The 27,897-nt window shown below is 56.1% G+C and overlaps 10 protein-coding genes across 10 annotated transcripts; 5 read left to right on the forward strand and 5 right to left on the reverse strand.

Moving 5' to 3' along the window:
* Positions 1 to 4,812: 4,812 nt before the first annotated feature.
* On the forward strand, positions 4,813 to 5,903 carry MFIFM68171_05422 (Capsule polysaccharide biosynthesis protein; the record flags this gene model as incomplete). Its single annotated transcript, XM_071060842.1, has 2 exons — positions 4,813 to 5,016; positions 5,073 to 5,903. The coding sequence occupies 2 exons, from the start codon at positions 4,813 to 4,815 to the stop codon at positions 5,901 to 5,903; spliced, it is 1,035 nt and encodes a 344-aa protein (XP_070916943.1).
* A 579-nt stretch (positions 5,904 to 6,482) lies between these two features.
* Positions 6,483 to 7,112, forward strand: MFIFM68171_05423 (HotDog domain-containing protein; the record flags this gene model as incomplete). Its single annotated transcript, XM_071060843.1, has 1 exon — positions 6,483 to 7,112. The coding sequence occupies one exon, from the start codon at positions 6,483 to 6,485 to the stop codon at positions 7,110 to 7,112; it is 630 nt and encodes a 209-aa protein (XP_070916944.1).
* A 530-nt stretch (positions 7,113 to 7,642) lies between these two features.
* MFIFM68171_05424 (Ricin B lectin) lies at positions 7,643 to 8,179 on the forward strand (the record flags this gene model as incomplete). Its single annotated transcript, XM_071060844.1, has 1 exon — positions 7,643 to 8,179. The coding sequence occupies one exon, from the start codon at positions 7,643 to 7,645 to the stop codon at positions 8,177 to 8,179; it is 537 nt and encodes a 178-aa protein (XP_070916945.1).
* A 750-nt stretch (positions 8,180 to 8,929) lies between these two features.
* On the reverse strand, positions 8,930 to 10,676 carry MFIFM68171_05425 (uncharacterized protein; the record flags this gene model as incomplete). Its single annotated transcript, XM_071060845.1, has 2 exons — positions 8,930 to 9,524; positions 9,604 to 10,676. The coding sequence occupies 2 exons, from the start codon at positions 10,674 to 10,676 to the stop codon at positions 8,930 to 8,932; spliced, it is 1,668 nt and encodes a 555-aa protein (XP_070916946.1).
* Positions 10,677 to 10,728: 52 nt separating this feature from the next.
* Positions 10,729 to 12,433, reverse strand: MFIFM68171_05426 (uncharacterized protein; the record flags this gene model as incomplete). Its single annotated transcript, XM_071060846.1, has 4 exons — positions 10,729 to 10,946; positions 11,007 to 11,236; positions 11,374 to 11,694; positions 11,760 to 12,433. The coding sequence occupies 4 exons, from the start codon at positions 12,431 to 12,433 to the stop codon at positions 10,729 to 10,731; spliced, it is 1,443 nt and encodes a 480-aa protein (XP_070916947.1).
* Positions 12,434 to 13,529: 1,096 nt separating this feature from the next.
* MFIFM68171_05427 (uncharacterized protein) lies at positions 13,530 to 14,129 on the reverse strand (the record flags this gene model as incomplete). Its single annotated transcript, XM_071060847.1, has 1 exon — positions 13,530 to 14,129. The coding sequence occupies one exon, from the start codon at positions 14,127 to 14,129 to the stop codon at positions 13,530 to 13,532; it is 600 nt and encodes a 199-aa protein (XP_070916948.1).
* A 1,146-nt stretch (positions 14,130 to 15,275) lies between these two features.
* On the reverse strand, positions 15,276 to 16,368 carry MFIFM68171_05428 (Nicotianamine synthase; the record flags this gene model as incomplete). The annotated part of the gene is made up of 2 exons (XM_071060848.1): positions 15,276 to 16,019; positions 16,078 to 16,368. 2 exons carry the CDS (start codon positions 16,366 to 16,368, stop codon positions 15,276 to 15,278), a joined length of 1,035 nt encoding a protein of 344 aa, XP_070916949.1.
* A 1,109-nt stretch (positions 16,369 to 17,477) lies between these two features.
* Positions 17,478 to 19,745, forward strand: MFIFM68171_05429 (Carnosine synthase 1; the record flags this gene model as incomplete). Its single annotated transcript, XM_071060849.1, has 2 exons — positions 17,478 to 17,592; positions 17,656 to 19,745. The coding sequence occupies 2 exons, from the start codon at positions 17,478 to 17,480 to the stop codon at positions 19,743 to 19,745; spliced, it is 2,205 nt and encodes a 734-aa protein (XP_070916950.1).
* A 1,477-nt stretch (positions 19,746 to 21,222) lies between these two features.
* On the forward strand, positions 21,223 to 22,830 carry MFIFM68171_05430 (Fucose-specific lectin; the record flags this gene model as incomplete). Its single annotated transcript, XM_071060850.1, has 2 exons — positions 21,223 to 21,907; positions 21,998 to 22,830. The coding sequence occupies 2 exons, from the start codon at positions 21,223 to 21,225 to the stop codon at positions 22,828 to 22,830; spliced, it is 1,518 nt and encodes a 505-aa protein (XP_070916951.1).
* A 1,389-nt stretch (positions 22,831 to 24,219) lies between these two features.
* MFIFM68171_05431 (Multicopper oxidase) lies at positions 24,220 to 26,205 on the reverse strand (the record flags this gene model as incomplete). The annotated part of the gene is made up of 3 exons (XM_071060851.1): positions 24,220 to 25,333; positions 25,389 to 25,869; positions 25,923 to 26,205. The coding sequence occupies 3 exons, from the start codon at positions 26,203 to 26,205 to the stop codon at positions 24,220 to 24,222; spliced, it is 1,878 nt and encodes a 625-aa protein (XP_070916952.1).
* Positions 26,206 to 27,897: the final 1,692 nt, after the last annotated feature.

The following is a 27,897-nucleotide window of genomic DNA, read 5'->3' on the forward strand; positions in this document are numbered from 1 at the left end:
ACGGCGCAACACGAGGCTCTTACACTACATCCACTCAGCCTGCAGCCTCTCTAGAGGTGGTGGCCACGGATTGGCTTCGTTGCATGCAGGCCTCGACAATCTTTTACACATGGAAGTGACCGTCTGGGTAGGACAGCCCATCAAGCACTGCTGCTGGCTGAGGATCACTCTGCCACCTTACGAACGGAAACATGTTTGCGCCCCAATGCGACGGGGCCCTCGCCCCTGCATCCCCGATATCAATAGTGTAGAGTCCCGGGCAGCTGGTTTTGGGTCCGATGTCAGCCACCGTGAGGAAACGAAACATTTTCCCCGGATCAACAAACTTTGTTTCGTTTCGTTTCAAGTCTGTGGGTGATGTTCAGCGCCCCTGACAGCCCATGAAGCACAGACCTCTTGTTCCCTTGGAAATATCCGATGGTGTTGGGCACTGACAGTATCCCCGGGGACCCATGTGCGCCGGCTCAATCCGTCCAGTGCAACGTTCCTCCTGAATGGAAATTTTGGAAATCACAGGGCCCTCAGCAGCTCACCAACCTTCCCGACCCTTGACCCAATACACTCGAGCAGAGAGCTTGGCCGACACCGGCGTGAGTCCCACGGGAGGATCCTTCAACCTCCCCGACTTCCACTGCGACCTTCTCGCAAACGTAGTGTAACATTCGCGATGGCCGGAAGCACCAGAATCCAGATGAGGGCTCTGCGCAGGTAATCAATTTTATTCCATCTCTGCATGGAATCTCAATGGCTGGTCGCGTTCCCACCCGCGGGACCGTGGCGCAAATCCGGCCAATTGCGGCAATGGGAGATTGCAACCTGTGCGCCCGGCGCTTAGAAGCGCGTTCGTCTGCAAATATCGTACGCTTCTGTCGTCACCGTCCATTTCCCCATCCCGAAAGGCGCAGGCGAGGGTTTGCCGCACAGCCGCGCAAGCGACCCCATTTCCGCGGACGGCTTCGTTGCGTCTTTCCCGGGCCTTGCTTTGTCCTGCCTTTTTGCAGCGCTGCAACATGTGCTGCGTCTCTCCCGATCCTTCGCCTCCGCGGGCCCCGGCGCGGATTGGCCCGTTGGCCGCGACGATCGTCTATCGTGGACTCCCATAGTCGATTTTCGCGCCGGTTCGCCAATGGGAAGCCTCATGCTCCAGGGCGGGTCCAACGGTTTTTCTGTCGTGGCTTGTCGTTGTTCTCGTCCGGCCGGACGTGTGACGCAAGGTAGGAACCATCTGCAAGACTGCCTAACTGCAGCCCACGACTCTTCCGATTCACGACAGGATGCTACTACGACGCGGGGGACTTGGGACTGATGCGCTGGTCTCATGCCGGTTACGCATCCGACGGGCATTGCGAGCAAACACTGCGACTAGTGCATGCCTCTGCCTCTGAGACCTCCCAGAAACCCGGTAGCCACGTCAGCGGGGATGGATGGATCGCCCATCTGCTTACACTTCCAGTCCGGCAGTACCATGCTCGCCGGCTTTCTTGTACCTTACTTGAGTTATCCTTAATTCCGGCTGCGCCGGCCGGATCTATCTGAGAAACCGCGACCCGGGCCTGTGGCTGTGGAGTCAAACGTTGTTGGCTTGTCTGACCAGGGTAGACAGTAGACTTTGAATCTGCGACGAAGACATGGGATGGCAGGATGCTGGAGGATTGCCTTCCATGCAGGCGCTTTAACATTGCATATGCACCTGGTTTCCAAGCTTGGTAGAGAAATGGAGATTGTAAGAGCGATGACATGGCATGGCTCCAACAGCTTGGGATCGCCATCCCTACAATCTCCCAGACTCTGATGAGACGGCACCCATGCTGGATGTCGAGGATAGTGAGGAGGTCTGAAGGCATCTAGAAGAGCCTGGAGTATCATCCTACGTGTTGCAGAACCGTTGGGTTAGCCACGGCGGTGGTATGCAGCTGAGTGTCTGCATAAGCGCATACGGGATTCACAGCGGCTAGTTCCTTTGGCCAGCGGATTCCAAGCCTCTTGGAAGGCTAGCCGGTGGCAGCTCCCGATGGCATCACAAACGCCTCCTTTCATGGTGCCCGGGTGTACACCCATTTGATTATCTACCTCGGCGACGCTAGCTGAGTTGCGGCCTGTTGGTGACAAAAAGCGGGCTCCTGGCGCAATTCGGAGCTCGGCACATATCCTGGGACCACCAGCGCGGACTCTGGCCCATTTTCTCGGCCTAGGGCGAGACGGAGTCTGTTAGGATGTGGGCATCTTTTAGTATCCCAAAACTAGGGTTTGAAAACGTCAAGCTGATTCGCCCGCGCTTATTGTCGGTTTGGTATTGGTCGTGTCTCATGGCCGCCATGCAAAATACGATGTAGGGACTACACCAACCAAGCCATTGGATAATGTGGATGGCTTCTATAAAGATAGCATGGGGATGGGATTGCGTGCCGGCTGCCTGGTTGGTGGCTTGATGGCGCTGTGGCGTTGAGCTTGTTGCTGGCTGAGACAACAGCCGTGGCGGTGTCGTATCAACCGGACTTCCCACGCGCTAAGTTGATGTTTGCTTCTTCTATCCCTGGGCCTTGGATGCGGCATGTGCACAGTATGGATGAGTGGCGTCTTGGCCAACCAATGTGGCTCATGATAGACGGGTGTGATGGAATTGGGCGCCACGGATGGTCTTGCCGCGACAGTGAATCTTCGCTGTCTTTGGTTATGGGGAGTCTACAGTCACCCGGTCAAGGGCGGTACGCCGGCCGGGCGGAGAATCAGGATAGTCAAGCGAATTGACTGGACATCCGAGAGTATGGTCAGGTGGGAACCCCCCTGCATTGTGATGACGAGATATTATAATTAACGGGCGGATCATTTCAACCCGGGACCCGGACAAGTTGGAATTCTGTGTGGATTGGGAAAGTTACGTGTAGCTGGAACCGCAAATCAGACACTAGGGTCTAGAAGCTGATACGTTTTGGGGCTGGGAATGCTGCCTGATATTGCCGTAGTGATGATGTACAGTCTAACCAGATGACACATTGTTTGAGCCGTCTCGTTGTTTGTCCCTCCCAAATCAAGTGAGTACGCTCTACTCATTAGCGTCCTTATTCCGAGCTTGGGTCGGTCCCTGCCTTTAGAGTGTTCAGTTCAGTATCGCAAACCCCAAATCTCTCCAGTTGATTGAAAAATTGGGGCTAGTTAACGGCCTGGCTACGATATCATCTGTGTGAGATATTCAGGCTCGGGATGGTTTACGGAATTTAGAATAATCTGGGTTTGCGGGGAACTAAAGATAGCGTTTAATGGCGCAAGCTCCACGCGATGTTTTTCTTCTCTTTCTTTTCTTTTCCTTTCGTGAGGGGGCGGGGTTGCCGCCTGAGTAATTCTGAGGTATGTAGATTTACTAAACCATTTTTAGAAGTTGATGCCAACCACCAAAACCAACAAATGTATGCTACTTTGCTCGTCATTGACCCGCCCATGGAGGTCCTCACGGAGGCTCGTTCGGCTAAGGGTCCTTCTATTCGGAAGAATGTGCGAATGATACTGCAAAATCCTATCTTAGCGTCCTAACAACAGTGTATCCAATGTGAGAATAAAGGACCTCGTATCACTATCTTTGCTTTTAAATACCCCTTCATATCGTTCCTTTGCCGCCTTATTCCTTGAAGTTGGGGCCACCGTTACGGTTGCATTTGAATATATAAACCCGCAGTCCAGGAAGAAGTTTTCGTAATCTAGAAAGTATTCTTGTTTTGGTCTTTTCTTTAAGTTCAATGGACATTTAAATAGATTCGGCTGTGGAGACTGATGGGTTGTCTATTGTTACCTTAGATTGTGGGATTGGGATGTAAAACCCCAGCAGGGTTACGATACCCATGCGTCACTCCAATGAGAACGAAACTACGGTATTTACTAAGGCAGTGAAGCGACGGGCAAAGTGCTAACATACACTCGGCTTCCCAGTCAGCGGTGACCGAGGGTAGACTACTAGCTAAAGCAGTAAAGAAAATTCTTTCTGAACTGGTGAGTTTATATAGGCGCAATCAATGTATTAGACAGGAAGCGACTGCGCCGAGAGGGATCGGTTGCGCAGTTCCCTTGTATATATCGAGAGTGACCGCGGACAAGGTTCAGGTGGTGGTTAAGAGAGACCTTCAGGGGTTTGTTGACAAGCGGATATAACTATGACCCTAACCCTCCATAATGGTTGCCGGTTCTGACTCGCGGGGCCCGAGGCCGAGGCGCTTTTGCTGATGCCAATTGCTTTCCTCGTTTTCAACGCAAAAAGGAAATACAATCTCCCTCGAAATGGGCAAGAATCATCAGAGCCATCAATGGCATCAAACAGCTATCGGAGTCGGAGAACGGTTTGACACCGGCGCCGGTGTCGTCGAACCCCGAACCTCGGCTCGGATCAAAAGGGGTGGGCAGCCCGAATTGGACAGTTGCGAGGACAGGGTTGGCCCCGCTGATAAATCGGTTCAAGGCTTGCCTTGTGGCAGGCCCTTCAGGCACCCAACAAACCGGACAGTCCACAGATGGCCCCTTGCACTCCACCGCATCCAGCCCACTCGGACTCGGCACGATCGCATCGCTAATGGGAAATGTCGATATAAAAAGCAATCAGGATCATCCGGCGCGATGCCTCTCTCGGCCGTGAACCCCAATACCTCGTCATTCCTTCTTTCCAAGTGCGGTGGCGCACTCTTTTGCGTCGGTCGCAGTGTCATTCTCTGGGTTGTTGTGCTCGTCGTCTTCCTGTTGGGCGCTTTGCGGAATCGTGTCTTCGCTGTTGCGCGTCGCGCGCCGAAAGGGGGCAAGAAGCCCTAGATTGTTCCATCGAAAACCAACACAATGGCTGTCGGTACCCTCGCCCTGTTCTACCCGGTCTTTGTGCCGATGAGCGTAGCGTCGCTAGCCTACGCCGGTCACCGGGCATTCTACGTCGAATGGCGCACCCTGTTGGCACGGTTCCTGACGGGCCGGGGTCGGACGAGTCGCATCTTGCTAGTCTTCTTCCTGATACTCAACTGGAAGAGCTTGCCGCTGGCATGGACTGTGCGTTTCTAGCCTTCTTGTCTGTTGCGCACACTTGCTAACCGTTTGCTCGCTAGGTCCGCATCTTCCACTCATTCATCTACCACGTTTTCCACCGACCCAAGAAGCTCCCGCAGCGTGCCCTGTTCCATTACAGCTTGTCGTCGAGCCGGACGTCGCTGCTCGAGACGGACTACAACATCCACAAGAGCAACTCGACCTACTTTGCCGACCTCGACGTCAGCCGCAGCCATCTTGTGACGCATCTCCTCGGCCCGGGCCTGCCCATCATCGGCGACAACGCAAAGAACAAGCGGGTGCGCGACAAGGAGGGGAATTTGGTCAAGGGCACTTTCGGCATCGGGTTGGGCGCCGTCTTCTGCAGCTTTCGCAAGGAGATTGCGCCCCTGCAGGGCTATGAGATGTGGAGCCGGATCCTGTCGTGGGACCGCAAGTGGATGTACATTGTCACGCACTTCGTCGTCAAAGGCAAGGTCCGGCCGACGAGCTGGGATGGCAAGCGCATGGGTCCGACGCGTAACCGCATGCAAAAGGCCGACGGCAGCGGAGCGCCCGTCGAGGATTGGACCAAGTACGTCATCGCCACCGCCGTGAGCAAGTACGTGTTCAAGCTCGGTCGGTTCACGGTGCACCCAGCGCTGGTTATCGAGGCTGCTGGTCTGCTGCCCGAGCGGCCTGGCGAAGGCTGGACGGGCGGGGAGACGGGGACTGGCACCCCGGAGGATCTGGGCGACCTGGATGAGGAGGGTGAGTGGGACTGGAAACGAGTCGAGTTTGAGCGGCGCAAGGGCATGGAGTACGCCGAGCATTTTGCTGCGCTGGACGGCACTAATGCGTTGTTCGATGGCGGGGAGGACGGCGCGATCGGAAACTTCCCCCTGGGCTAGAAGTTTTGGCGTAATAGTAGATGGCTAGAGGTGTGGTGATACCCGTCATTTGGATTAGTTAGACTTGAGCGTCGCAAGGCAGCGCGCCGTATGCATATCACTATACAAATGGGTATACAAGGGACAGTCCGTTTGGAAGAGGGATATAACCCCGTGCCCTGGGTCCGCAGCCATGATGCCTACAATGAGAGAGCAAGCTGAAAAGGGGTCCCTTATATTTGTATATTTTTCTTCTTTTCTTTTTAATTAGCGACTCATACTCTACCTAACCAGCGATTTTGCGAACAAATGACCATGGATAAATACTTCTCTGGTCAATGACCAGGTTGTGGAATGTTACTCGACGCAGCCTCGGCAATGGCCCGGCGGGGATGTCGGCATTCGTGGACGATGGAACGGTGGGACCCAGTGGATTCTGCTTTTATGGCAAGTGGAACACCAGAGGAGCGAAGTAAATTTCACATGCATGTACCCGCCGTCGAGCAGAATAAATCTCATACTCACCTACTCTAATCAAGTTTCACCATGTCAAATCCACCCATAGTCCCGAGCCACACATAGGCCATTATCATGAGTATCATGAGTCCCAAATACAACAACGAGGAAACCAACCTGCAAAAGTCCAACGAAATGGCCTCGGCCCGCCAAGTCGACTACTTCCTGGCCATTCCCTGGTGCGCTGCTCACCTCTCAGCATCACCAAACCTAAGGATTGCTCAATCCGTCACGCGCGAGCACAAGCCCGAAGGCAGCACATTAGACACGCTCATCTCGCAAACCCTTAACCGGCCCGACGCCATGCCCGCCTACATCACCTTTTACTCTGCGCCTGCCGACCCCAACGAGCTCGTCACAGAAGTCAAGGCCTTCTGCGCCCTCGGCCCCATGATCAACGGGTGGGAGGGCATCTGCCACGGCGGGATGGTGGTGACGCTTCTGGACGAGGTCATGGGCCAGGTGTTCGCGGTAAACAAGAGCAGCGGGCTGATACGGGAGATTCCCATCATGACGGGGTATTTAAATACAAAGTTTTTGAAGCCTGTCAGGACCGGGACGGAGGAGAAGCCGACGGTCGTCTTGGTCACGGCAGGGATGGTAAAACGGGACGGGAGGAAGTTCTGGACTAAGGCGAGGGTTGAAGGTGAGGACGGGGACGTCATGGCAACGGCGGACGCATTGTTTATTGAGCTGAAGGAGGCGAAGCTATGAGAGGGAAAGTTGGGGAAGAGAGGGGCGGGTAGGGGAGAGGTTTTAGTTGATTGATTTTATTGTTGTATAGATATGGGTCCAGGATAGACGGGAGTTTGATAAAAGGGTTGGCGGAAGGAGTCTGGTTCCTGGGTTGTAGACCAGGGCACGTCACAAGTCCACCACTAGCTAACACGGCAGACAATGTCTGCTGTCGGCAGCATGGCCGCCAAAAAGGATCCCAAGCACCAGCCAACGCGAGCCATCTAGCATCGAGAGAACCGAGGCCAAGTGACCATCTACCCCAGTAGGTGTCATCGTCCGAATTAGCCTAAAGCACCCGAAACTCCAACGAATTTCCACGAATCCAGGATTTCACCCAGTTAATACTGTCACTTTATGATAAATTCTGTGCTCGGTGAGTATAACTCCGCAGTATCCACATAGCATGTATATAGTCGCAGTGAGTCCTGCCATGGCAATATGCGAGAGGCCTCTGGTGACCTCACGCTCCAGTCCGTGTTTGTGAGGCTCACAGCGCCGTGCCCATCATGCGCGTCCTTCTTCTTGCACTCCTCGGCGTCTACGCCACACTCGTCTCGGCAACCATCACCTGGCGGATGCAAAAGTCGACGAACCCGACATCTGATGAAGCCGACGCTTATGCCCGCATCGAATCCGCCATGAGATTGGCCGTAGCACGGTACAACAGATTGACCCCTCGTGCGAACAAGGCCGTCACGGTTCAGTACGTGCCCAGCGTGGCCACGGCCGACGGGAACTTCAACGGCAACATCCGGTTCGGCAAGAACCGCTCCTACATGAACGAGCGGACCGCCCTCCACGAGATCTCGCACACGCTCGGTATCGGCACAACCCAGGCCTTCAACAACAGATGCGCGGCCAACAACTGGCCCTCGGCGACGAGGCTCTTGCAGTCGTGGGACGGGGCGAACGCCAAGATCAACTGCGGAGGCGGGCACATTTGGCCGTATGGGCTGAATTATGACAATGAGATGAGTGAGACGAACGCGAACCGGCATTGCCAGCTGATTGATGCCATGTTGGCCGATGGGCTGGTTGGTTGAGGGAATCATGGTCTGGGAAAGGAGACGACAAGTTCACTGTAAATAGGGGACAGTGCTTGCTCCTGGAGCACCACTGAAGACATAACGAAGGCCGCTTTCACATGAATCCTACTGGAATTTATATTGTCAATGCACTCGGCAACCAGGAGGCTCAGAAACGTGTTGTGGACATGAAGTTCCACTTTTACGACGCCCTGATTGTCTCTTGAGAACCGGGCCGCCGCCGCCCTAACGGTTCCGCCCTCTGGCTGGGGGCCCCAAGTCTCTTGGGAATTGCTCTCCCATTTCACTAAATAATACATTTAGGTATATCCATTCACACACCGTGGTGTTTAGATTCCTTTCCTATGACTCCGACGTGTCCCCACTAGTATCCACACGTTTGGGCTTGGGTCGAGAATCACGCCCATCTCCTTCCGAGAGGTCAATTGGCCGTTTCTTGGAACCAATTTGGGGAATTGTTAGAAATGCTTGCTCAGCACCCCTCACTATCAGAGTTATCCGACCATTGTGGATGCCCGTCTAAAGGAGATTCAGAGCCTTCACTGTAGGAGAACCCAACATTGCTGCCCAGGCCGTATAAGGATCTTGAGGTCGGCGTTGGGACAGAGTCAATGCTAGTGCCAATTCCACTATCGGACATCAGACCAGACACCTCGTCGACAGAGGAAGGGTCTGGTTCGCCTTCGACTGGCGGGATGTCTTTTGTCAAGCTCCACCGCAAAGGGAATTTCCAGCAGTGGCCGAAGATCACCGCACCCTTGGATACCACGTGTGACGGGCTCCGCAGACCTCGGCCGTATAGCTGGGGGAATGTGGCCGGTAGGAGAACTTGCACCGCGGCAGCAAGACTGTGCTCTTCTGATTACTAGATTGGTCGCCGTGTACAAACATCCCGCGTAACCTCTTCAACCTCGCCGGCTTAGCGGGGAGCTTAGGCTTGCTGCCGACGCTGCTTTCTTGCGTGACAAAACCTTCCGATTTCTGGGCACTGGTGTGTTGGCACTTGCACGACTCAAATGCCACACTGTCTGGTGAGTGCCAGTGGACATTGCCGACCAGGCGCCAGGGATTTCTCCGCTTGGAACCGGTCCTCAGCATATCCTGCAAGTCAGCCCCGTACACGGCCAGGAAATCCTTGCCCGTGGGCACCGAGGCGGTTGGACCGCAGCATCCCTGTAGTTGGCCGTTTCTTCGGACCGGCCGAAATAGCTCGCCAAAGCCGACACCGAAAAGCGTCACGGCGCGCAAGGCCCGCACGAGATGGACCCAACCCACGCTCATGGCCTGTATGGTGGCCACCTTGGGCCACAGGGTATCGTGTCGGGTGGCAACATCCATGAATCTGATATGCAAAAAGGTTAGACAGTTGGAACTATGGGTGGGATTTCTCGGCATTCAGGCATCTTGGGTGGAACACATACTCGAACCCCTCAACCTGGTGCCGCAGAGAGGATTTGATACGCCACCCGAAACCGGACTGCGTGCTTATGTCGTCATGGTAGGCTGTAGCTTGCAACAGCACATGGCAGATTTGCTCGACCCGCTCTCTGAGCGTGAAGTTGGAAGCCGTCGTCTTGATTGTCGTGACGTCGGCATCGACTTTGCTTCCGAGCTTGGTTGTCCTCTCCTCCGACTTAACCGACTTCTTTGGATATAGCGGCAGGTTTTGGTTGTTGATGTTTGTTAGGACGTCATAGGCAGCTTTGGTTCCGGTATGGGCTACGCTAGGACGCGCCTCTTCGATGTCGCCGTCGCTGCACATGAAGTACTCGCTTATACGGTCGTCCTCGGCGTAGAATTTGAGACAGGCGCGGAGGAGGTGGAGAACAGCACTCGCTCCGTCGACAAGCCAGGCACGTCTTTCTTCGCTGTCGTAAAAGACGAAGTAGCGCTTGCCGATGGTCATTAAGTTCCCCATGTAGTCGTCGCCCTTGCCAAAGCCCAGGTGGAGCGGCTTGTCTTTGACGCCGACGAGGAAGCTGGCGCCCGGCGTGATGAACGGAATGGCCGAGCCAGAAATGGTGACTTTCTCGAGAACATGGGTCGAGTTTGGGCTCGGAAGTTCCGTCCATTCGATGCCGTAGTCCGCATCCGGAGCACCGACAACGTTCCTGACATTGTCGCTCCACCCCACAATATGACGGCACCCCTCCAAAGCACCCATGGAGAGAGCCCGGGCCTCACCTATTCTCGAGACGCGGCTGTCCTCGTACGAGATGTACTTCCCATCAGGGTTGTAGCAGAGGTGCCAGAACACAACATCGCCAACCACGCGGACGGCGGCTAGCATCGCCGCGAATCCCTTGAGGTATGTCATGCCGGCGAAGTTGACAACCTGCTGGCAGTTTGTCAGTGCCGCTATCATTCCCAGCGGAATCTCGAGCCCCGTGTCGGCCTCGGACGCGGCCCGGCATGGAATTGGATAGCCCCGGACGATGACGGGGTTCCTAAACATTCCACGCCAGCACTTGCCCACCGTTGCAAGGTTCCGCATCCTGGAGCATTTCTATGTCGAACTCAATTTTGCAGAAGCCATTTGTAGTGACTCAGCCGGGACCAGGAACGATCCTACCGATGATCAGCTCAGCGATGCGGGTGATGCTGTAGGCGGCCTGCTCGCCGACCGGCGACGAGCGAAGAGCGGCGGCCATCCAGGAGATCTGCTCCGCGATCTCGGACACGGCGAAGACATTTCCAGTAACGTAAAGTTCCAGTTTGTGGTCTCGGAATTGCGCGGTCAGTTGCGTTTCATCGCGTAACAGAACTGGTTTGTCCCGCATTAGCTGGGTTAGAAAGTCTTGAGGGGAAGTTGGGTGTAACCTACCTTCACAGCGCTCGGATCCGCCTTTAGTAGCACTTTCCTGGATAAGGGAGAGAAGCTGCGGGCCTGTTTCCGGCCACGTCTGCTTGAGATAATTCTCACACGTTGCAGCCTGGAGGTTGTTACCGTGGCCCGTTAAAGTGATGGAGTGCGCTAGGACACGGCTCAACGGCGCGTCGTATTGCTGCTCCTGGGCGAAGATAGACGGGTCCCAGTTGACAATGAAAGCATGCCTAGCTCATTAGCCTCCTTCCGGCTGAATTTCCCGGGGTTCCCGGCGGCCTTGATGATCTGGTCTCCAATGTGGTGGTAGCCGACCGCAATATCCGCACCGGGGACTCGAAGGGAGCCCCTAACTCGAAGGGCAGACTGAAGCCATTGATACGCCGGAGCCTCCGCTAGGACCTCGTGATACATGGAAAGCTCGGAGGTGTCGAGCTCATCGCAATCATGCAGATCATCCAAATCATCGAGGGAATCCGGAGCCGCCTGATCCATGTCATGATCGTCATCGTTGCTGCGGATACCGAACGTGTTTGACTCTCTGTCCCACATCAAGCGCATTTTTTCATAGAGGCCCATGCCGGGGTTTGTGTCGAGTGAAGGGTCGCCACCACATGTCCCTGCGGCCGATTCTAACTCGGCGTCTTCTTGGGCGTGCAGCTTACATTGCAGGCGTTTGATGATTTTGCTAATTTCGTCGACGGGTCAGTCAGTATTAGCGGCCGCACATGGAAAGGTACTTGAGCGACAAACCACCTGAATCTGTAGACCAAATACATCAACTGCCGCTGAATACGACCAGAGCTCTCGTGACCGAACCAGACTGCAAACTCCTTGAGAAGGCGGTCGAAAACCAGCGAGACTCCGCTGGGGTCGCTTGGATCGAACTCTGGAGGGATAGTACAGGCGAGCTCGTTGGCAAAAGCGGTGATGTACTTGTCTACGTCTGGGTGCTGACATAGGCTGGCAGCATCCGAGAATACGGTGCGTGCATCTTGGGCTTCTGCGTCGGGGGATGCACCTGCCACATTATGCACCGGCTCATCCAATTCTTGAACGGCGTTGAGCGTACCCAGCGCTACCGACTTGGCTGCTAGAGAACCGTAGCCCGAGTCATCGTAGCTGATCGAGGTGTACGGCCCTGGCACTGGTTCTGTCTGCGCTGGCACTGGTTTTGCCGCTGCCGCGAGCCCTGGCCGTATCCTTGCCCTTGGTAGTTTAAATCCCCGTGCTAGTCCCCTTGGCGCTGGTACTGGTGGCACTGCGGCTTCGTGGGGCTTGTCTACAAAGGGGCAACGAAGGGCCGGCTCTGGTGCGTTGAAGCTACCGCGCTCCTGGCGTCCGTGGTTTGGTTGTGCCGGCCCGCTTCCTCGTCTTTCACCGATTGACGGGTTCACATCATCGTATCCAGCCGGTTCAACCGGCATCTTTATCGGAGGGCGCTTCAATGCAGCGGCCTGCGTTGCTTGGTGATCGGATGGTTGGTGTATGATGCTGTAGCCTTGGTGCAGGCACTGCAGGGAGAATGGCATGCTTTTGACCGCCGAATATTTCGCTGGGGTCCCGGTTTTCTCATCCCTCCTACACAGCCACCACCGGACGTTATCCAGGTCCGCTGATCGCACCTATTCGGGGCGGACCAAAACTCTTGGTCCAGCCACCTGTCACTGAACCCGATTTATTCTCACCAACTTCACGACTCCCACAAAGAAAACCGCGGGGAATGCGAGGGCCGTCGCCAGCCTCCCCGCATTAGGATTAGGGTTAATCAGGCCTTAGACTCAAGGTTAGGGCTTCGGGTTAAGGTCAGGATTAAGGTGCCTATACAGACTGTAACGTTTACTTTGGATTGATTTTGCAGTGCAGTTCTGCAACTTCAGGATAGAGAAGATAGTATAGAAGATCGGGGGGCCTGCAGAGGCATTGCACCAACAATGGGCTTTATGGGGTGTGGCTTTCTGGCCCCTGTTAAACGAAATTGGGCCAAAAGATACAGGTGCTAGGTAAATATTCCCTGATACATAAGGTACGTCAAGCATGCCACCACCCAGCCACAATTGACTCGATTGATGGGATGTCTATCTGTCTCTGTAATTTTTCACTGTTTGTTCCCGTTGTTATCCATATCAACCGAGCCAGGGGAACTGGGAAGGTGGGTATTGCTGTGAGACTAGTATCATAATCCGTCTCCGCCGTGACCAGTACTAATATAGGTACTTTGAGTGATTAAATAAGTACAGTTCTACTACCTACTACTCTAGACTTTCGGTTCACGCCAAGTTCTAGAGGCCCGGCAGTCAAAATACCGGCTTACGGCAAGGGCTTAAGGAGCTCGAGGAGCAAGCTAAGAAAGGGTTCTGATAGATTAACTGCGATCTGGCATAGAAAACATTCAAGAGTGCTAGATCAGGTACCTAGGTAATATTTCTGCCATCTAGGCACGTGTGCTAAGCTCACAGCCTTCATCTCTTTGCAATTCTCCCCGCTTCCGAGTCTTCTCTCTTCTCATACATCTCCTCCCCGCTAAGCATACCGAATCCTCAACCCCGCCCCAGTCCCCTCGTTGAAGGTAACCTCGCCGGGCTCGCCCACCGCCGCAATCTCCACGTTCTCGGTCGTCCCCGGCGCGGGGCACGGTACCCTGCCGGTCAGATGGGCATTGTACACGACGCCCCAGCTCGCGGTCCCGCTCTCGGGCACGTTCAGCCTGCCCAGCTGTACGTCCCGGTTATTGCTCGTGGCACCGCCCTCGCAGCTGCCGGGGGCCCACATCCGGAACACGTCCAGCTGCGCGCCCGGGTTGGGCACCACCGTGGTGGGCGGCACCATGGCCAGCTCCAGCCAGCATTGCCGGCTGGCCGCTGCCGCCGGGTACGTGAAGGTGAAGAGGATGGAGCGGCCGGCCTCGTTGCCCGACTCGATCCGCCGCTGGGCGGACGGCCGCGCACCCGGGCGCAGGCACATGTTGGGGACTTGCCACGCGAGGTCGTGCGAGATGATGCGCGTGGGGAGGATTTCTCCTACGGCTTGGCGGGGGGTGTGGTTCAGGTTCTCGGGTTGCGGCGCCGCGAGGGCCAAGGGAGCGAGGAGGAGCGGAAGGAGGGTTTTCAGGCTGGCAATCATGTTGATGGTTGTTTCTTTTGGTGTCTTCGGGTTCGTGATGGTATAAGTGGCAGGGTGGTCGATTGATTGTTTGGTTCTGTCGCTGGTTGTAAGTCTGATGAGCCTGGCGATGGTGATGATGAGAGGGAACTTAGGTCGGAGGGAACCATGGATACCGGCGGTTTATATGTTTGGCCTCGAGATGCCCACGGTCATCTCCAACAGTCACGTTAGCATCACATATTCCTATAATCTAAGAATAGACACGATTCTACCTGGTGCTTGGGCTCGCCAGTAAACAGATCCGGCTGGGCCGAGCCCTCCTTGGTGAGTTTGCACTTCGGAATTCAACGTTGCGTCTATCATGATATTTCAATACGCAGCCGCGAGCCGCCATTTCCGGTGAGGGTGTAGTAGTCCGCAGATCATGTTCGTCTCGTATCCGCGCCACGGTCGGAGCTGCAGAGCACGATCCATGGTCACGATACCAATATCATCCCATTCCGTCTCGTTTCTCCAGCCGTGATTCGGCGGTTCTCCCAGCCGCAACTCGTATCCCCCAAAAACCGACCCTCAGCGGCGCACCGGCTGTTGTCGGTTGCACTCCTGGGGGTCGATATCTTACCCAATCTTTGTATGTTGGTTCTTAGAAAACGCCGCCCGTCTAAGGGTCACTCGGACAAAAGTGACGCTGCCCCGCAGATTAGAGTTGGGATGTTTCCGAGGGTAGGGTAAGGCAGTAAGCCGCCCGCACACCACCATGGACGGGCCACAGCCGAAAGACCAGTACCCCTCTTCGCAGCATCCCACGGCTGACCGAGTTCCTCCGTGTGCTTACGTGTATAAGGCTGAGGAAGAAATCCTGGGTCATATGTCCCTACCCTAGGCTTCCAGACGATTATCTTGATTGGTTTGGCAAACTCGGCAACGTGTTGTCTGGGATATCCATATCGTGACCGTGTACTCGACGTCCGTCATACAGTTGCCAGGGAGAGCAAAGTGGTATGACGAATAAATTAATTGAGATGTAAGGTCACTACCGATTTCGGCCAACGAGAATAATCTATCTGGCCGTGCAATACCGAACCCAGCCAATTGGCTAATGGGTATCACTGGATGGCGTGCAATGCAACCGGACCCTGATCCTACCCCTCTCTATCCCCAGTATTACCCCCTAACCCTTGCGACAATGACCGAGTTGACGACTTGGCCATATGGGTGCACCACGACGCACGTCTCTAGGCGCTTCAAGAGATTCTCCGTTGCCAAGTCCACCTCGGGGTAAAGGCACGTCCTGAGACCCCAACTGCTCCGCACAACGAGCAGTGCTCCTTTTCTCATTCGCTCGGCCACGTGGAGGATGATGGCTTCCTTTTCGAGCTGAGATACGCCGACCAGAGCGGCCATGTAGACAACATCGAATTCCACCAGATCTCTGGCCGACGATGTCGCCTCGGCGCAAATGAATTCCATGCCTCGCCCCGGCTCGCCCAGAGCCATGCACAGACTTAGCGATGCCGCGATAGCAGCCTCATCGCAGTCGACGTTGAGCACGACTGGCACGCCATCTTTTGCCGAGTCGGAGCCCAGTGGCAACATGCTCCTGACCAGCGTATCGCTTTTCAGCGAGTTCAGGAGGCAGAGCGACGTCAGCGGCAGCGGCCCCGAGCCGATGAAGGCAACCCTCCTCGGGGCTGTCTTGGTCGCTGACAGAATGGCGCAGAGCTCTAGGCGTGTAAGTTCTTCGTAGTTTTCATAGTATGGAAAGCTCTTGAGGCGCTTCAAGACCTCATCAGCCCCCTCGCCGTCTAGGATGTGCTCTGCCCAGTGCAGCTCGAGGCATGATTCTGACTCGGCGCAGATTTGCCGTAGCGAAGGGAGCACAGCTTGGACACGGGCATGGCTTAGCACCTGGCGGCATTTGTTAGTCGCTATCCCTCATGACCGTCAGCATTTGGAGCCTGCATACCTTATCAACGATACCCCGGTCGTGGATCTCGGAGCATATCGAGACAAGATTCCCCAGTAGTTTATTGATGGCCTTCCCCGGCCTCAAATGCGGGAGCTTGAGCAGCTCTGAATGCGTATCGGCAATGCTCCGGACAAGGCGCTGGATTTTTTCTGACCGGGCATCGGCTAGCTGGTCCTGGACAACATCGGCCTTTTCGACAATGGTGAGGGAATCTTGGAAAGCGCAGGGACTAGAGTCCATCTTTCTGGGAGGGCCACCCAGGCGCAAGAACGAAGAGAGGAGAGACATGATAGCAAGAGCAAGAGAGTGGCTGCCTTGGATCTCGGGCAGCCGAGGCTCGAGGCTCGGGGTATTTGAAGGGGAGGGCTCGGGCCGTGAGTTCTCGGGACAGGTGTCAGGAGACCGGCACAGTACACGTAAAAGATAGCTTACGCGGCAAGCTCGAGCAGATGAAAGCGCAGGCCAGATCGGGACGGCGAGAAAGGGCGAGCCAAGGTAAGCCGAGGTAAGCCAAGGTAAAGCAAGGTGAACACGAACACCGAGACAGCAGTGAGGCAGCAAAACAACACTGGCAGCGACATCCAGTCTACCTATATCTACAGCCAGTTACGGCCATCTGGGGCTGGTATATTGCTTGTTTCCGCCCTGCCTTGCGTTCCATGCCACGCGCCCTTTTTTTCTGAGATGACTTCGTCTGCGGCGCGGGGCCTCGCGGGGCCTCGCGGGTCCGCAAAGGCTGCTTGCTGTTGCTTCTGTTGGCTCGCTTGGCCGTATTGGGCCATCAAGGTGCTCCCTGGCCCGCAGGGTTCTTTTCCGAAGCCGCAGGCAAAGAAACGGTCAAGCGGACCAAAGGCGGCCTTGGGCGGTTCCAGGGGCCCTCCCGGTGGGTCCAGCGGACCGGCATGTCTTTTTATCAGATTATCAGATCCATCTGCTGGGGTTCCCATCAAGGTTCTCAATCTCCGGCTCAATCAACCAGTCATCTGCCAATCCCCGCCAGGTCCCGCCGTCTCAAGTCTCGTGTCATCTAATTCCGGAGACGGCTGTCCCGATGGCGCACACTCTGGTCCTGCTGCTGCACCATCCCGTTCCCGCCCGAAGCGGTGAGCGACGTGCAACTTACAAGTTACAAAGCGAGACAAGATTGCCCGTCCCCGGCTCACAACCTTCCCCAACACACCCAACTTCGTTTTTCTCCTCTGCCATCCCTCACGGATACTTACTTAGTGCTGGGCATCGCTCCTGGGGACAGTCTCAACCTCGCGAGCAGACATCCCACTCTCCCCCAGCCTAATCCTACAATTACCACCTGCTTGGCTGACGGTGCCACCCACGCTATCCCTCCGGATTACCATCACGGCCGCGACCACTGCCCAATCATCATAACTCAACCCGCCATGGCCGTGGGGGTGCTTCCCGGCCAGGTGACCACTCGGTCGTCGAAAGTTGCCCTCGGCTCGTTCTCAGATCCGATCTCGCTTTCTTGGGAGGGTTCACCCACGCCGCTAAATGGTATGCGGGACCGACGTCTTCCATATGGGATTGGAATATGTTACTAACGTGAACTGCTATTAGACAGCTGCTCCTGTCGTCCTTTCTTCTGGGAGGTTGTTCGGCTCTGCGACCTCTACTCCATTGCCCACGTTATCCTCCTCCCGTCTTCGCTGCGCAGCTCGTACGGTCCGGCCCCCACGCGCAACGGCGTTAGCGGTAGCAATGGCGTGGACGGTGTCAACGGTGTGAATGGCGCCAATGGTGCAAATGGCACCAACGGGACAAACGGCATCAACGGCAACATTGGGCACCGGTCAGCCTCAGAAACCCCGACTCGTCTTATCGACGCTCTCGGCAATGTCGGCCTCGGCCCTGCCAACTGGGCTGCCGCTGGCGTTTCCGTCTTTACCGCCATTCTCCCCACCGTAGACGGCTACGCCAGTCGCTCCGACTTCCTCCGCCTCCGTCTTCAGGACTGCCCTTTTGCCATCTCGAAGATCCACGAATCCGTCAATTCTCTAAAGAAGTACACAGCCTTCAAATCGAATTCTGTCGTTAATTCCGAGGAAGGCCTAGCCAGTCTAATTGATCAAGCTGCGGGCATTGTGCAATGGGCCGACCTAGATGCTTCTGTATCCATTCTAGACCTCCAGCGCCACCTGCTGGGACTGACGCACGAGCTCCGAGACCGCCTGAACAATGCGCCTTGGCTCATCTCGCAGCCCATTGCCCGTAAGCGAGTCGCGCTGATCAGAGGTAGACCCAATATCACTGCCGGTGGACCCGTCTACCGTGCAGCGAAAGCATTGGGATTAGACCTGGTAATCGTCGACGAGGAAGGCCACTGGCTCCAGGCCGACACTGAAGAGAACAGGATGCATCGGGAGGCTTTTCTCGTCACCGACATGACGGAGGATGATGAGGTTGTCGATCGCATAATCAACTCGATTGCCAGTTACCCCCTGCCAATCCACGGCGTCTTCACGCTTTCCGATAACTTTTTTGTTGCAGTTGCGAAAGTCGCCGAAGCGTTGGGCCTGCCAGCCAGCCCGGTATCGGCCTTCGAAACATCCGTCGACAAATACCGCTCTCGGCTCCTGCAAGACTCTCCGGGTCACACAGCAAGGGTATCTAGCGTTGAGGAGCTAGAAGCCCTGTTCAGTACGACAACCAACAACCAACAGCCCGCGTTCACGCCGACTTACCCCATGATCGTCAAGCCCACAAAGGGCTGGAGCTCCGAGTGCGTTTCCAAGGTGTCCAGCGGCGAGGACCTCGCCGCCGCCGTGCGCAAAGCCACCTCCCGCCACGGCAGCGCCGCCGTCATCGAGCCCTTCTTCGAGGGTCCGGAAATCGACGTCAACTTTGTGCTTCTGGACGGCCAGATTCTCTTCTGCGAGATTGCCGACGAGCCGCCGTGCCGAGCCGACTCGCGTGACGCCACCGTCGACGATACCTTCTCGCCCGAGGCGCTGACCCTCCCGTCCGCGCTCCCCGCCGACGAGCAGGAGATCGCCAGGTCCACCCTGCGGGACATCCTCGTCCGATTGGGCTTCCGCACCGGCATCTTCCACGTCGAGGCGAGGATGGTCAACTCGAGGTGCGAGTACCGCGACGTGGGGGACGGCGTCATCGACCTGGTCCGGAAGGAGACCGCGCCGCCGCCCGAGAAGCCGACGTGTCGCCTGCTGGAGATCAATGCTCGCCCGCCGGGCTACCGCGTCACCGTGCCGTCGAGGCACACCTACGGGGTCGATTTCTTCGCGGTGCATATGCTTGCCGCGGTCGGGGACGCCGACAGGCTGAGGCTGGCGGCTCGACCGTTCGATCATGGTGCCGGGGAGAGGACCCACGGAGCCCAGTACTGGTCGCGGCTTATCTATGTGCCCGCGCCCAAGGAAGGGATTGTGAGGTGGACGTCCGGGCTGGCGCCCTGCGAGGAGCTGAAGCGCCGCCGTCCGGATCTGGCTGGCAGCATCGTGCTCGGCGTTGATTATTGCCGGCCCGGGGAGGCCATTTCGTTGTTTACCGACGGGGCGAGGACGTATGTGGCTCATCTGTTGGTTCGCAGTACCGTGAGCAGGAGGGATGCGATCGAGGTGGGGAACGAGGTGCTTCGGAGTTTTATAATCAATGTTGAAGAGCCGAGTGTTTCTGCGACGAAAGTTTAGCGTGGAGTTTGGGTTGCAGCGTTGCAGCGTTGTGGCGTTGGATGTTTTCTCTCTTTCTTTCCCGTTCTCTGGGCCATTGAATGGCCATGGATGCCAGTTTACTAATATTATTTCCTCACTCTGATCTCTGTAGCGGAGTTCTAAATGGCTGGGAAGGTACCGGGCTTAGATAGATTCAGGTTTAGATTTGTATGCAAGCCCCATCGAGTATGATGACTTGAAAAACTATAGTACGATCAAAAACTGCAACGGAGTAAGCTATCTTTTCCTGTCCAGTTTCTCATCAGCGCGTCGGGGTCTTCATCTCGTTGAAAGGATGAAAGGGATACCCGGACAGCCCTCCAAGCGTTCGTCTGGCAAGCACCACAGCCTGTATAGGATCTCGCTCTTAATGGTAAGTGGAAGCTGAGTATATTGGGCACTAATTAGGCCGAACGAGTAGCCGGCACTGTGAGGTGCAGGCCATTGGTAGTGTTGCCTTCAATTGATTAATTACGACCTCATTCACCGTCTTCCGCACAACCAGGTTCAAAGAGGAGGGGCTGACACCGCGAGCCGCCCACTGACCGAGCTTCGATAGTAGGACCGCCTGTAGATGTGTTGGGCATGAGTCAGCTTACAGCTCTTCTAGCTGCGATGCGACTTCGAGAAAAGGTTCCGTGCGTGGGATGTCACCGGCCCGTTTCCTCTCCCGCGAGCTTGGCGGCTTGACAGGGCATTATCGATTCTCTCAGCAAGGCTCGACGGCCGCCTGTTGGTCGCGATCATCGCGGAATAGCTGCCGCTCTGGACGTTAATGCGGAACCCACGGTTCTCGTCCATGCCAGGTGGAAGGGGGGGTTGCACCGACTTGTATTCCTATTGAAGAGGAGATCGTCTCTCGGAACCCCCCCGGAGGTCACTACTACTGCTCTCTGCTGCGAGATCTTGAAAATCTTGCCGCAGTGGCGGGACATGTTATCGTTGCGCCAATCATGGCCAGAGACCCCGCCGCCGTGTTTCTGTAAATCTGGCATCTCGTCAATGCAACTCATCCCCACCATGCTTCTTCTGCCGGCGTCTCTGTCCGATTTGTGATGCTGCTGGTGGTCGGTCATGATGGTGCCGGGCCCCTGAGCGGGGAAGCCCTCGGCGCGCCACCCCCGACCTCTACGACTGCCGACGTTGAATTCGCGCGGCCGACAAAGTCTTGAGACCCGTCTTGGCCGGCCAGGCTGCGATATTCCGGCCAGCTCATGCCCTCTCTCTAGACATGGAGGCCGTACGGGATGGGCCTCCCCGGGGGTAAAATCGAGACTTAAACTACCGCCGAGCTAGACTTCCACCGGGTGATGCTATTTCTCCTCGTGAGCTTCCTTCTGCAACCTCTTTACTCTCTGACTGAACACTGTCTAACTCCAGTCCCTTGGCAGTAGTACTCGTTCGAGCCACCCGTCCTAAGCTGCGCCTGATGTTGCAGATTCTCGGTGCCGGCAGCATGGCCAAGTCCCCAACCCAGCGGCCGTGGTTGCTCCTGTGGGCAATGCTATCGATGCTGCCCACACCGTCCATGTGCAGCTCCATGGCAGCTTGGTGGGCCGAGATGGGCCCGTCATTCGCCATGCAAAACACCTCAACCGGGCTCATTACCTACAGTCTATGTCACAGCAACAACACCCCGCTCTATCCCGCCGACCCCCCGCTCGCCTTCGAGACCACGTACGCGCCCAAGGTTGGCACCTCGCTGGCGGCGACGGGCTGGTTCGACGGGATGACCACGTGGGCCTCATTGTTCTACCAGAACAACAACGATGAGATTGTTAACGCCGTCTACACATGCGACTTCCGGACGGGCAGGTACTGGCATATGAAGAGTCTAGTTATCTCGGATCGATCTGGAACCCCGGCCCCGCATGCTCAGACCGGCCTCTCGGTAGCCCTACTTGGCGCGCGGGAAGGATACCGCGTCTTATTTCATGACCGATCCAACAGGCTCCAGTCCCTCAGATTTAACGCAATCGAGGACTGGACCTATGACGGAACCGTGTCGACAGACACCTGCCGATCTAACATGGCAATCCACTCCATGTCCTTGGGGGTCCGGAACATCACAGTCGTCACCCCGAAGGATGATGCCAACATGGAGCTCATGCGCCTCAACACTGACGGGGCATGGCACATCTGTAAGTGGATGCTATCAGGCTCCTCGGGTGCCAGGCAATGAGACAAAATGAAGAACACCGAAACTAACCCCAGCCGCCGCCTCTTCCAAGCAACCTTCCCAACCCTACTTCGGGAGAAGAACAGCACCAACCTGTCCAACTCGACCTCGCTCCCCTACGACAACTTAAATTCGTCCAACCCGTCCTTCCGGCTCTGGGCCTGGGACGGCAACGCCAAGGCGGTCGGCATCGCGGTCGACGGGCGGCTGACGCGCCACGTCTTCTACATCGGCACCGACCGCGCGCCGCACTCGGTCGCGGCCTTCGCCGGGGGCGCGACCGAGGGCGAGTGGGGCGCGCAGTCCGACCAGGACGGCGAGTTCTGGCCGCTGGCCGACGAGCCCAACGCCGACTTCGCCGTCGCCAGCGACCCCTGCGAGAACGCCATCCGCCTGTACTACCTCAGCGGCGGGCGGCTGGTCGAGGCCCGCTACCGGAACGGCAACTGGGACCCCGCCGGCCCGCTGCCGGCCGCCAATACCACGACGACGGCCGACGAGGGCGCCGGGGATACCGCGTCGTCGGGCCTGTCGACGGGCGCCCAGGCGGGCATCGGGGTGGGCGTCTCGGTCGGCGTGCTGCTGATTGCTGCGGAGGCGGTGGGGCTCTGGATCCTGCGCCGGAGGAAGAAGACGGCGGAGGACGAGGAGGGAAAAGCCGCGGCGGCTTCTTCTTCGACGGACTCGGCTGTGTTGGGGAGCCGGGACGGATCGGTCGGGAAGGGCAGCGGGATGGGCGAGGCGAACTGGGCGACGGAAACCGACGATACGGCTCTCCCGCCGGAACCGAGGGAGATGGGGAGCCCGAACCGGGCGAGCGAGTTGCCCGAGTTTGGGGATCGGAATGAGCTGCCAACGAATGAAAATATCCCCGAGATGCCTTAGGATGAGGAGAAAGGAGTAGATTAGGGTAGGTGGGCTGAGGGAAATGGTGTGGTTGCCGTCTCAGGTGTTTACCGAGCACGGTCTGTGATACCCAGGCCTTGAGTGCCCGTAATCTAGGGCGGAATTGGAATGAAACGCGCTGGGAACGCGCTTGGAGTAACGTTGGGTCGCCACTGGTGGCACCCGGATTCTGAACGGTCTTTGCATTGGGCGCAGCCTTCTTGTTAGTACTTTTTGTGGGTTCAAATATACCCCTGGGGTTTGAGGAGGAGCTACTACGCGAAATCATGCATTAGGAACTGATGATGGGCCTTAATTATGAATGGGGATCTTTGGATAAGAGCAGGTGAAAGCCTTTACAACACCAACTTGGTGTACTTACCTAAGCAGTGATGATTTGTCAAGGAGTAATTCCAGTTCTGGAACTTCCGTCTGGCTGCCCTAGAGCCTTTTACCATACGCCAATGGACGTTCTAGGCGGAGAATAGGTACTGATAGAAATGAAACAAAAGAAGAAAAAAAAAAACCAGAATGAAGCGAATGAGAAGAGCTGCGAGAATTTTGGAAAATGAACTGTTAATGACGTAGTACCGAAGCTTGCCAAAGGTACAATACCTTAGTCATCAATATGAGGCTCTTGCACCTAAAGTTGGCCGTGGGCTGCAACCTACTGTCGTAACCACGTCGGAGAGAAAATGAGTGCCGTGCGAGAAGCTAAAAGAATCAGGGGCGCTGTTTGATCTTTGGGTCGAACCTGTGGGCTCCAAAAAATGGGAGGTGCCCCCGGCGACAGTCTGGGAGCATTCCCGCTCAACCAGAGGTTATCGGAAGCCGCACCTCCCGGAACCACTACACCACAGAGAGTGAACCACTACACCACAGAGAGTTGCTCGATGCGCTGTAGTGGTTCCTGTTGGAAACCTGCAACCCAAAGCTTATCTATATACCTTAAACACCCTTCCCTCCCCCTCCCCCTCCCCCACCCCCACTCCCCATTCCCGTCCCCCCCACCTGACACCCAGGGCTTTCAATGTTTCGAAGTTGTGTTACTCTTGTAGTGCTTTAGACCAACCACCTCAAGACCTCAAATGCCAATCCCCAGTGCAAGGACACGATTGATTGACTGTTAGCTACCTAATCTAAGTTTCACATCGTTCGGGACTTTGTAGTAATATACCAAGAGACACCGGCGTGTAAACAGATGAATATCTCGCTCCGAAATTGCATTGCTGCCCTAGTGTTACACATTAAGAATATAAGGGGGGTATTTAACACAATGTAGAATACAACTGCCAAAAAAAAAAAAAAAAACCCTCCCTCCAAAGTGAAACATTATACACTAAGAATAAACGCTAGGCATCAATCCACCTAGGTGCGAGTTGACCACACTCATGCATACTCCAAGTACTCCTGGGGCACCGTCGGCCAGGCGTCGATGCCGTCCTGGATGATGACCGACATGCCGCCCAGCAGATGGCCCTGGATGTGGCAGTGCAGCAGCCAGGCGCCCGGCTGGGAGACGTGGTACCGCACCGCCATCCACTGCGGGCCGGTGCCCGCCGGCCGGGTGGCGAACCCGTCGCGGTGCGGCGGGTCGACCAGGTTGAACGCCTGGGGCACCTCGCCCATGGCCTCCTCCACCGACGCCCACGGGAACGTGCCCGCGCCGTAGCCCAGCAGGAACATCTTGTTGCCGTGCTTGTGGATCGGGTGCGCCGGCTGCTGCGCCGTCGCCGAGATGAAGATCAGGTCGATGTACGTGTTGTTGGTGGTGGTGATGGTGTGGTTGTCCATGCGGTACGGCTCGGGGTCGAAGAGAAGGACGGGGAGGTTGTTGGTGTGCGCGTCGGTGTGATACGAGGGCAGGGACGTGGTGTTGAGAGCCCACTCGTACGTGTTGCCCGAGATGCGCATGATGAGCTTGTACGTCGCCGCGGGGCTGTAGCTGCCAGGGGGGGGGAGGGTCTCGGTGGGGTTGAACTGCCGCTGGGCGAGCTGAGAGAAGAAGACCGTCGCGGGGGAGGCAGCCAGACCGTTGTCGAGGATGTACGGCGTGGTGTCTGTGATGGGGGCCTTGTCGGTATTCTCGATGTGGTACGAGAGCGTGGCCGTGGCGGCCATCAGCTGGACCGTGGAGACCGAGGCCGCGCGGATGGGGTAGTCGCCCGGCTGGGCGTTGGTGAGGTCGATAAGCACCGAGTACCGGTCGCCGTTGGTCACGGTGATGGCGTGCACCAGCTGAGGCTCGATGTACTCGCCGTCGACGGCGTAGACGTACATGGGCAGCTCGTCGATGGAGAAGCTGGTCGTTAGGAGGCCAAAGACACCAATGACTTCAATGGCGACCCATTTGCGCTTCTCGCACTTTGTCCTGTTGACGCTGATGACCTCCTTGGGCCCCGTGCTAGGAATGCACACGTCAAAGATCTCGGGTGGGATTGCTGATACATCGGTTTCCTTTCCAGCCGCAAGCACGTCGGCGATGACCTCGGGAGGGATGCATCTACTGCGCGTCAGTTATCACCTCCGACCGAGGGGGCTCTTTTGTTACAACCTACCCCTTGGGAGTAAAGTTTGTGGCACCGCCCGCCTGCAGAATTCCTCTTTGCTGTGGCGTCAGCAACGAGTTGATCTTCTCAGGCGACCAGCACTCGACGCTGCCCTTTCCGTTGAACAGGATCGAGTCGTAGCACGTCAGCTCAATGTCGGCCTCCCTGGTAATCCGGTGAATCTCGTAGGACGTCGTGTGCCTGAAGTCCCCGAGCAAGAGCGGCTGAGGGTGCGCTGCTGCCATCTCGATAGCCCGCAGGGACTTCTCGTCCGCCGTGATGAGGCTGAACGGCTTGGGCTGGTTTTTGGGGTGGATGATAATGGCTCCGTATAGACCATCGTCGAGCTGGCCCAGCTGGTGGGCGTGGTACCAGTGACTGCCGTACTGAGTCGCCGTCCACTTGTAGTTGAACGACCTTCCGGGCTGGATATGGCGCTGTGTCAATCCAGGGACGCCATCAGACCAGGGGGTGAGGGCCATCGTGATGCCTGACTAGGTGTTAGCTTGGCTATCACAAGACACCAGCAATTCGAGCACGTACCATGGAAGTGCACCGTGCTGTTGTACGGCAGGTTGTTGTGCACGATGACTTCGACCTCGTCACCTTGGTCGATCTCGAGGGTTGGGCCCGGGAACTGGCCATTCACCAGGATCATCTCTCGCGCCCGTCCATCGGGGGCGTAAACTTCCCAGGTTAGGGTGAGCTCAAAGGTTTTGCGTGCTTGGACACTGCGAGTCGGGATGATGGGTGATGCAAGAGAGAAAGAAACGAGAGTAACGAGCAAAACGCCCAGCCACCGCTGGATGGCTCCTTGGTGACGCATACCGGGTACCTGGATTCAGGAACAGGTAATCATCTGCAGGTACACGCGAGGTCTGAGAGGGCGAGGCTGGTCGACTGAGAGCTTCGAGACCCAACCTCCTCAGTATATAAGTGTAAGTCGTGCTGGCTCCACTCTCGTATTTTCCGAGAAGGGCAATAACTCGCCTGTTGGCGCTGATCATCCTTCCTTGTGCTAGATGATTCACAAGTGGATCCCAATCAGTCGGTGTCATCACATTCAGCTAACCCGTTTGCCGGAGTGGCGTTTGATAGGCCCCAGTGAGGCTTGTCGATCCTTGCGCCAAGGCTCACCACGCCCAGAAGTCACAGACAAAATTTTGTGCGCTACTGGGCACGCTTGAAACAATTTTAAATTTCCAAGTGAGGCACCAGGAATAGGGGAGCCTTTCGGATAGCTAATGGCGCCTGCGGGTTCGAGTATTGGCGCATGATCAAAATTTATTGTTGTTGCTGTTGTTGTTGCCGAGCGTGGATAGGGGAGCATGGAGGATCCGGCACTTGCACAGCATCCGTCAAATTATGCACCAGCCGGTGGGGCGTACACTCAGCACTTGACTAGAAGAGGAGAGGGATCCCGGTTAAGTCTTCCAGGGCTGAACGCTCTAGAGTTGATCACGTCCGAGAGCGGCTTTCCGGTCGAGCAACAGCTGAGCCATGTGGGCACCGCCAAGCACACCAAGCCAAGTCGGTGAGCAACTTTCGGGAAGCGCCAGCAAAAGAAAGAAGGTAAGTAGGAGTCTCGCGTGTTTATGAGCATCGAACACGAGATGTGAAGCCGAGTTCTGGCACCGTTTTTTTCGTTCTTGAGCAATGAAATTATGCAGTTCTCCCTCTGAGTGAACCGCGATATGGGCTTTGAAAACTTGAGGTACTTACAGACATTGGAACTTTACCATCTTGACGTTAACGTTTCGACATGGCGTGGCGTCAGATGGATGAATCAGGGAGAGCTAAAATATAATTACAAAGGACTAGGAGGCTAGTAAAAAGACAAGGGGGAGTCAAGGAACAGAAGGAACTGATGCCCCGTGCTGACAACTTCTGGCCTCACCTCGAGGATGATGTGTGGGATAGCCACGACGTCATCCGCGCTTGGTTGCCCCTGAGAACATGGGGAAATGAAGTACACATAAATTAGGATGCGCTTAAATGCGCCAGCCCGGCCTTAGTTGACACGCAAACTGCAAGCCACCGATGCAATATCCCCGATATATATCACAATCGACGTATCTCTGTCCGTGACCTCTGGCGCCCCAAACGTTCATGCAGGGGGAAACTGAGTCGAGACCGGGCTGTCCTGATCACCAATGATAGCCATGCGAGCCATCAGCACGTGCCAACGCATCGAAATTGCCTCCTTTGCATGATGACGCGTTTGCTGCCTTGTTGCCTCTATGGCGCTGTTGGAACACTTTATGGCTTGACGGCCTGTAACAACATTTGTCGGACCACCATGACCATGCAGACATCAAAGAATCGTCACCGGGGCGATAAGGCCGGTGATAGATTGTGGGAAGTCTATTAGTAGTCCCTAGATTCGCCAATTGACACAAATGTTGGTGCCATCCGCCGAACGCGACATCACAGTGAAATGTCTAACAAGCAGTATAAGAGCGTCAAGCTATGTGTCTCACATAAATGTACAAATGCCTCCCATTGGGACTGATGTGGT

The sequence above is a fragment of the Madurella fahalii genome (genome assembly GCF_045866475.1).
Source record: "Madurella fahalii IFM 68171 DNA, scaffold_2, whole genome shotgun sequence".
NCBI lineage: Eukaryota > Fungi > Ascomycota > Sordariomycetes > Sordariales > Madurella > Madurella fahalii.